Source organism: Chroicocephalus ridibundus, chromosome 6 (assembly GCF_963924245.1).
Source record: "Chroicocephalus ridibundus chromosome 6, bChrRid1.1, whole genome shotgun sequence".
NCBI classification, from domain to species: domain Eukaryota; kingdom Metazoa; phylum Chordata; class Aves; order Charadriiformes; family Laridae; genus Chroicocephalus; species Chroicocephalus ridibundus.
This window is the reverse complement of record NC_086289.1, coordinates 22700695-22709489: the sequence shown is the minus strand read 5'-3', so window position 1 is coordinate 22709489 and position 8795 is coordinate 22700695. Positions and strand designations below refer to the sequence as shown.

Below are 8795 nucleotides of genomic sequence, written 5' to 3'. Positions count from 1 at the left end.
CTATCTTTTTCATCTGAGCTGGTGAAAGAGTCAGAGAAGTTTCACACCAGCAGTGCAACCCGTGGCACCAACAGTTAACTATCTGGAAACAAAACAATCTATATCCATCACTTTTCCTTTGCAGAATCCCCTCCTGCCCAACACATGCAAACAAAATCCACCGTCTTTTCAAGCCTTGCTGAGCAAGAATGCACACAGCTCTTTCTGAACAGCGTCCATGAGCAAAGCTACGTGGGAGCTACTTAGCGCTGATGGACTGTCCCTGCATACAACATGTCCCGAGGCCAAAACACACATACAAGTTTGATAGTTTTTCCACAAGACCTGCTTCTTCCCTCTTGACAACGCTTGGGTCCATCAAATCTTCTAACGAAGGGACTGAGGCACCCCCCCTTGGAGCCTGTCCCACTGCCGATTCCTCAGCTGTCTCCGGGTTTACAAGCAGAAATCTCCTTTCCTGGTCTTAGCTCCCCAAACATGCGAAGATATTTCTTCCTCCACGTAGATCACCACTGCAAGGGCAGACGGAGCCCTGGAGCACATCTCTCAGCCCGAAGTGTTCTCTTTCCTCTTCCCCCTGCATTTCCAGTACCCCTCGCTCCTGCTTATTTCAGTGCTTCCTTGTTGGCAGGAAGCAACCCCTGCTGCAGGAGTAACCCGATGTGCCGTGCACCACCTCCTGCAGGCACCACCGGGCCCTCTGCAGAGCCATCGCCCTCCCTCTGCTTCATGACACTCTATTAAAGGCTTATTTACTCCATTAGCACCGTTACAGGCTTCCCACCCTGATGAAGCCAATTCACTCTTCCCCATCTCCTCTTGCCCATTTCCTCCACCTGCTTTTATCTAGCAGCGTATTGCTCTTGACTCCCCTTATCATTCCTAGGGCTGACCCCTCTTAGGACATCCTTGCTTCACCAGCTTGACCGCTGTCATCGACAAATCCAGGTAATAAAATTAATATTGATCCCTGCTCTCTCTTCCATCGCCCATTTCAGTCGCTCCCGCAGTAGGCTGGGGGTGGGTCGTTCATTTTGATAAAGTTTATTGCACTGCCACCCTGGAAATGCCTCGCTTAAGGTGAAATGATTCAGTGCCCAAAAGGAATTTTTAGAGGTGCTGACACGTACGTGCTTGAACGTGTCCCGGGGTTCTGAAACCCGCTGTACAGAGCGCTCGCTGCACTCAACGGGCACGCGTGCATTAACAACCCAACGTACACTGGACAACGTAGCCCTGTTATACACAAGCAGCGACACTCGAGAAAGGTAGGAATAAGTAACCGACAGCTGGAAAATTCCTTTTTGTTCACCAAAGCAGCAGCGGATAGGATTTTAAGTCATCCCATCTCAAAAAGCACCAAACGTTTTCCCACTGTTACTGCGATCCTTAAACTATGGGAGGAAAAACAAGCTACTTCTGGGGTATTTTTGAGTTGTAGTTGGAGACAGTCTGTGGGAGGCAGGGGCAGAAATCTGTCTTACCTGAAAGTCTGAATTTCAGCTTGACCACTGGCTCCCAAACTGAGGCGCATGAAACTGACGTTTCATTAATTCACTTAAAATCGGTTTTCAGGGTTCACGCGGGAGTCGGTTGTGCTTGGAAAGCACTGAGCGAAGCTGGTGGGTTTGGTCAGCTCTGCCGCAAGGTTAAGCCGGGGGGCACGGGAACACCTTTGGCAAAGCACCTCCCGAGTTCAAAATTCTGAAAGGTGAACTCTTTGGTCTTTCCAAAGAATTTTTTTTGCCGTAGGAAAAAATCGGTCTTAAATAATTTTTTCCCTCTGCCCCCAAAAGGGATGGATCCGGGAAAGCAAAAACGTTTCTCCAAGCCTCTGCCATGAGTCAAAGATGGGATACCCGCAGGCACCCCTCAGAGAGGCCGGCAGCACACGCTACCAGGGTTCGGGCTGTTGCACAACAGTGGGTAGAATTTAACGAATCTGTCAAAACAGCAGAGACGCTGCTTCACGGAGAATTACCTTAGAGAAGTTTCCCAATTACGCATTCCGCACAGGATTTCTGTACATAGATTTATCTGTAGTAACATCTTCACCCAAACCACACACCTGGCCGTGGCACAGAACATGCGGACACTTCCCTTCGTTAGGCAGGCAATACTTTAAATTAGGTTCATCCTGCATGTCACTCTTTAGATCGCTAAAACCAGGAATAGCGATTTCCTTTTTTGTTATTTATTTCGCTATACGTAACATACAAAAACGTGGTACATTTCAGATTCAGACAAAGGTAGGTGTTTCATCACTTTCTCATAGCGAGATAAACAAAAAAAAACCACTTAACAAAAATCAACTTTCAGCTTAGCTAATGATTACTAAAAATGATTCTGCAGAGTCCAAATGCAGGACTTAAGTAACCCAATAGCATCTCTTCAACGTTTTAGTATAAAAGCCTCCAATTCTTGCAGGTAAACGGGCGCCTGTCTCTGTAAAACCGTCAGATCTCTTTTTAAAACAAACAGTAGGTAACGCTCACTGATTCACCTGCCGACTTCTGGCCAGGCATCAGAAGGGAAATGAGAAAATTTCCATCCCATTCCCGTAGCTACTCCTCTGTAGCAAAGCAAGAAAAGCCTCGCACTAAGCTAAGAACATAATCCAACGGGTAGGATACGCCATTTTTCTCTGTGCAAGAAAGCGATAGGGCTAAACCCAGACTGCAGGGATTCAGCAGAATGAAAAAAACTAGCATAAAATGCGTGCAAAGGGAGTACTACATCTCTAGGAGCCCAGAAAACCACCATGTCTTGTCTAGTGCTTTAGTACTTCACACAACTCCGAAATTTCTGAGACAAACCTTTGGGAAATGAGGACGAGCAGCCCCAAAAGCCTCCTTGAGTTCAGTGTTGCATGATGTTCTCAGCCACGTTTGGAAGGTTCTCAAAACTTTTCAGAAAGCAAGTAAAAGCTGGCAACACACAGCCTTCAGAAAAAAAAATAAAATAAAATTCACTGCGTGGTGCCGAACTGTAGCATGTTTGTCTACGTTCGTCAGTTCGTTAGACAGGGCTATCAGGGACTGGACTTTTTTGGCCCAGACCCAGCACAGCATTTCACGTTTAGGGCTTGAGTCTACGCTTTGATGAACTGGATCTGTCAAGGTTCCTAGTGCATCATATGGGTAAGCACGTCCCACAATATTAGAAGAGTTTATTTCTAAGTTAAGACTGTTTTTCAATAGAAACACCTCTCCCTCCCCCCAGAATAACAGTTCTGTAAGTATTAAGTATTTTGCTCATTGCACATAAACTCCCAATTCTAAAAATGCAGGTATTTTCTGGAATGCTTTAGTCATGCAGCTCCAGCTGAAGAGTAAGCATGGACTTACACAGTTATATTTTGGAATGCTCCAAGCCCAAGGTCTTCAAGATCTTCCATCTAGAATGTACTGAAAGCTCCTACGTGTTTGTTTTCCGTAAGAAATGAAGCCTCAGCACGGTAGGACCTCCAGAGATAACTCGACATACTGCTCTGGATTGCATTCCTGGGAGCTGGTGAGAAAATGAACCTATCAACGAGCCAGAAACACTTGTAACAACTAACAGCATCCCCTTCGCTCGTGCCAGATGAACCCTTCAGGTTATTGCCAAAGCCCGGCACCGTGGCGAATACACTGGGGAAAACAGACCATAACCGGTGTGGGGCTGGGGGCAAATGACACCCTGACTACAAATTTGTCTCCAGAGGTTTGCCTTTGAAACAGGTTAGTCCACCAGGTAGAAGAACTTCTTCTTATCCTTTTCCCAATTGAGTTTCTGCCCTTTAAAGTGGTTCTCTCCAGCAACTGCTTGAATTTACTGGAACTGCCCAAAGCCTTCCAGATTCATGGGTTGTTCTTATATATTTTTTTATTTTTTTTTATCCCACATGCCATAACCCAAGAATTGAAGAAAAATTTGAGAACCACATAACTACTCATAAAAAGCAAATACTGTAACAGCCCCGTCCCCCAGCGGAAAACGCACCTTCTGGATACGACTGCGAGTTGCGGAGAACTACTTGCAGCGCTCGCATGCAGATGCCTCCTCAGAAAATTAGGAGAATTTTCTCACTGAAGCTATTTAGCAAAAAGCAAATGTTCTTTGCAAGGTTCATTTCTACACTTCTGACTTTGGAAAACAAACGGCATCAAAATATTATTATTTTTTTTAGATAAGATGCTCCTGAAGAACTTAAGCCATAAATGCACTGCTTCAAAATTTTGAAGTGTGGCTTTATCCCAACAGAGGTCCAACGTAGCAAGGGCTTTTGTGACTTCAGTGCTAACCCTGGTAAGAGGTTAGTTGTTTTAATGTTTTTATCGTTATTTTTTTATTTATTGTTATTTTTAACAATAAATAAAATTGTTATTGTATTTATTGTTATTGGCTGGCTCTCCTCATTGAGCAGCAGTTCTAACAGCCCTTGCAAGACTGCCACTACTGTAGTGTGTTGAGCTAGAAAAGATCCGAGGGATCAAAAAAAGGGACCAACCGGCTCTTAAAATCAACCACAAGCTGCAGAGTTGGGAATTAATTCAAGAGAAGAGGACCCCTCAACTCTAGCTCCGGCCACTCAGTTCCCTTGCCTGCAGCCCACAGACTGGGTAGGAGGCTTGTTTTTTTCCCTAAGCTTATGCTTTTCAGACACATTCCAGTGGAGAAAGTGCTGACGCACTCAGCGTTACACAATTTTGCTGTCTTCAGTGAAGCTGTGTATACGTACACTTCATCGGGCAGATTGGGCTAGATGCTGGGGATGCTGAAGCCAGAGCAAAACGTTAACTTTCTCATTTGTGTTTCCTCCGCAGGGACGATAGCGATTAAGAAGGTGCTATCAATTTTACCTGAAGTTTAAAATTCAACAGTATAGGGTTTGGGTGGTTTTGTTTGTTTGTTTGGTTTGGTTTGGTTTTTTTGGGGTTTTTTTTTAGGTTTTTTTGTTTGTTTGTTTTCTTGTTTAACCCGGAACCCGTTAAAGAAATACACCTAGACTATCATACAGAAAACAATTTAATTGTGTGCCCTTTACACACTTTGGAATGTAATTCTGGAGAGGAATTAATAGACACTGTTGCTTCAAAACATTCGGACATCAAAAAAAAAGCGCATAACGTGACGTTTATTTGCAGTCTCCATTATCTCCAATCCAGCGTTCACCACTTTTCATACATGAAGTACCAGAGGTGCTTTCTATATGCACTCTGCCTCAACTGAAAAGATTTACAATTGCATTTATCTAAAGCATTTGATGAAGACTGGCTATTGGTACACAACTATTTACTCAATTCTCTGGCCTCTGCCCCAGAAGTGGGAGGAGAAGCACTGAGCTGCCTCCTGAAGAGTTATCCAAAAAGCTTCAATTCAAGAACCAGAAACTCCTAAGAAACAACCATGGAAAGAGGAGTGTTGGCTGTAAGATCTTTATTTCTTCCATAAAAGAGGAAGGACTACATCATCTAAGCAGAGAGCTTCCAAATTCTATTAAGCAAGATGGTTCAAGCTATATCCACATTTTTTGGGGGGGGCAAATGAATATAGCCTTGCCCCAAACAACAACCATAATGACAAGCTGTTGAAAACTGGTCACATTTTGCGCTCCTTCAGAAACCAAAAGGAGGGGGGAAAACAAAGCAAACCCCCCAACTTACTCCTGTGCTAGGGCGGAAGTATAAAAATGTCAATAAAAATGTCCATTATTGAAACACAGTACTTCTCCGGAGGAACGTGCCTGCAGAAACAAAAGCAATGCCTGTGCAGTATCTTTTCAATGTCACTTTAAAAGCTATACAGTCCTATCTGGATACGCAAAAGCTAATAATGCCAAAGGACAGAGAAAGCAAGTAGGCAGCCCACCATTCTGTGGCATTAAAAATGTGATTAAATGAAATTCACAAACAGTTTAGTGACATTTCTGATAGACTAATCACACAGCAGTGCTCTAAACAGAGAAACAGACCCATTATCAAAATATTCCCTTTAAAAAACTTGTATCTCGGCAGAGTACTTAATGTGTTTACTGTGTGGAGATAACAGCTTCTCACTTCAGATTTAGAAGAACATGGACGAAAAGAGGGCTTCCCACAGCTGTATGCACTAGCAAGGACTAGCACAAAACTCATTCTTTGCTTTAAGTCTCCATGTTTTGGAACAAAGGAAAACTAACTGTCGACCCAGTTTATGAGCTCATCTCAAAACCAGCCTGTACTTTAAGAATAATCTTCTCTTAAATGGCAGAGTGTTCGGGTACAAACACCAACCATTCACTTGAAGCAAAACTTAATTATTTCCTGACGGATTGGTTAAAATTGGCCAGGGAAGTCAGAGGTGAAAGCTCAAATACTTTTCAGAAGCTACATACAGCAGGATGCATAGCTTCTCACTACTACCTATCAGTTCAGTTCCCCCCAGCCTCCAACCCGGAGCACGGTTGTTTCTCATTGTGGCTACTGCATTATCAGTACTTTTTAGAAAGAGACAATACAGTCCTAATCAATACAAATACTTTGCTCATTTTTTTAAATTCAGGAAGTTGCCTTCTCCATGGCAGGCGCTCCATTTCAGCCAGCCACATTGATGAAAACATCCCTAATGTGGCAGCTGCCTAAAAAAAAAATGCAACAAAATCAAGCCGACGGGCTCTTAAATCTTTCACAAACACATTCAGGATATTTCTAGCTAAATACAGTGCATAATTAACAGTCATCTTAGAAAGACTTAACCTTTATTCGCCCATTTATTTCAGTCCGCGCTTCCCCCCACTCTTCTCAGTACACTAGCTGGATCACAAAACAGATTCCTCCCCAAACAGTTCAGCCAAGAAGAATCTTTTTGGGCTGGTCATCCACTTTGGAGCTGTATTGTACAATACAGTTGTAAGCAAATTCTAAATTCAACACATGGGGTTTGGGTATTTGAAAACCACCCAAATACGGTGTACAGAAACCAGCATTCAGCAGTCTTGCCTTTTCAAACATTTTCAACTGCAAACTCATCTATTTTCACAATCAGAACATTTTTGTCTGAAAAGTTTATTTTAGTTTTCTGAACACTCTAAAGCAACTGTGCTTTTGATGTTACACAAGTGTCCAGATAGGGTTAACAAAAATTAAAATGTTCTAAATTACAAATTGAATTCCTGTAAGAGCTTGAGAAAGGAAACAGAACAGAAAAGCATGACATACACACATTGTGAAGAAACCCCAACTTTTCATGCAATGGCAGGCAAGATGTAAAAAGCCACCCAAATTCACACATTTTTACACCGAATCATCAGAAAAGTACTCTGTAGTAAATCTGTACATCCAAATACATTTGGGATCTACACCTAAGTTACATTATTTAATGTTATATACACTTATTACCCCTTGTATAATGTCTAAAGGAAAATCTTCATTCAAACCCAAACCAAAAAAAAATAATAATGCAAGACTAACTTGGAAAAAAGGAGAATCACTTTAGACATTCAGTTAAAATGTTGGTTTTGTTTTAATCTAGACCTCAAAGTGTTTATTAAAAAACAAACAATCCTCTTCATTTAACATTTTGCTTTCTAACTGTACAGTAAATTGCATTGCAGAGAACGAATCCCGTCTTCAGACTGTATTTTCTTTGGATGGATTTAAGATGTAACTGGATATTACTTTAAAGATAAATAAAGGGAAGTTGGTCCAACTAGAACAACAGCTGATATATTACATGCATATGGGTTTTTTATATAGTTTTAAATTATTTTTTAAACAAATGAGTGTAGGGTATAGTTGATATCGCAAATAAACCAAAAAGCACCTGGAGTCAAAATATAAAACATACCTCCTATCCTGGCAATGGCAGTAAAAATCAGAAGAGTAATCTTTCTGGAACGGCATTTTTACATAATTTAGAAATGTTAAGTACCAGGAAGACTACTAATCAAGTAGTTTTAGCAGCCAAGTTTCCCTCTTTTTATTGAATGGAACAAATGCTTTAAATAAACCGTTTGTCCTCTTCACTGAAGAGAGCTAGTCTATTCATCTTTAATGAGCTAGGTTTTTTGTTTTTTGTTTTTTTTGGGAAGATTAGCCACGTACTGTAGTAATGCCTACTGCATATAATCCAAGCATTTGCTGTGAACAGTTGGAGAAAGCAGTCAGTAAGAACCTAGGATCAATGAAATAGATGTTACTTTAAGCCATCCACAAAATGGAGATCCATATAGTGCCCAGTGTTAAAACCCAAATCTCTTCTCGCGCTTTTTGTTGTGCAAGTTCATCCCCATGAAAAGAGGAACTGATCCATAGTTCAATTTTCTTATTTCCTTAGTCAATTTTCACATTAGTGTAGATTTTACGAACAAAGGCACTTGTTCCCATGTAACCAATAGCTCCTGCAAAATAAACAGAAAATACTGAATATGTTAGAGAGCTGATCAAAATAAGGCAGCTATATAAAACACACACACTTAAACAGAGAAAGTCACATAAAGCATGCACTCTGCACACAGAAAATTACCTGCAATACTTGTTCTCAAACTCTAATTATCCATGCTCCCAGTGAACGTCTGGCAAGAACTCCCCTGGTCTAGCAATCTAAATCCATTAAGCCATCTTACCAAGAGGCCATGCTCACTTGGCCTCGATAAATATAGCAGCCCCCCTACTGCTGCCAATAACTGGGTCCCTTTTTCTGAACAGAGGGTAAAAAACATACAATCACCCACTCTGCAGGGAAGGTGGATGGGAGGGCGGGTTTTTATTATAAGTTACATGCCTTCTGGATGAGTGTTTTATTGGCAGATGGCTTTTTCCTTCCCACAAGGC

The 8795-nt window shown here is 41.8% G+C and overlaps 1 protein-coding gene across 1 annotated transcript in view; it reads right to left on the bottom strand.

Annotated features, from left to right (window-relative positions):
* Positions 1 to 5404: 5404 nt before the first annotated feature.
* The window catches only part of TM9SF3 (transmembrane 9 superfamily member 3), a 49792-nt gene continuing 46401 nt past the window's right edge, over positions 5405 to 8795 (bottom strand). Inside the window, exon 15 of the mRNA XM_063337566.1 lies at positions 5405 to 8362. Coding sequence (XP_063193636.1) covers positions 8295 to 8362 — 68 coding nt within the window. The 3' untranslated portion in view covers positions 5405 to 8294. The remainder of the gene's footprint in view (positions 8363 to 8795) is intronic.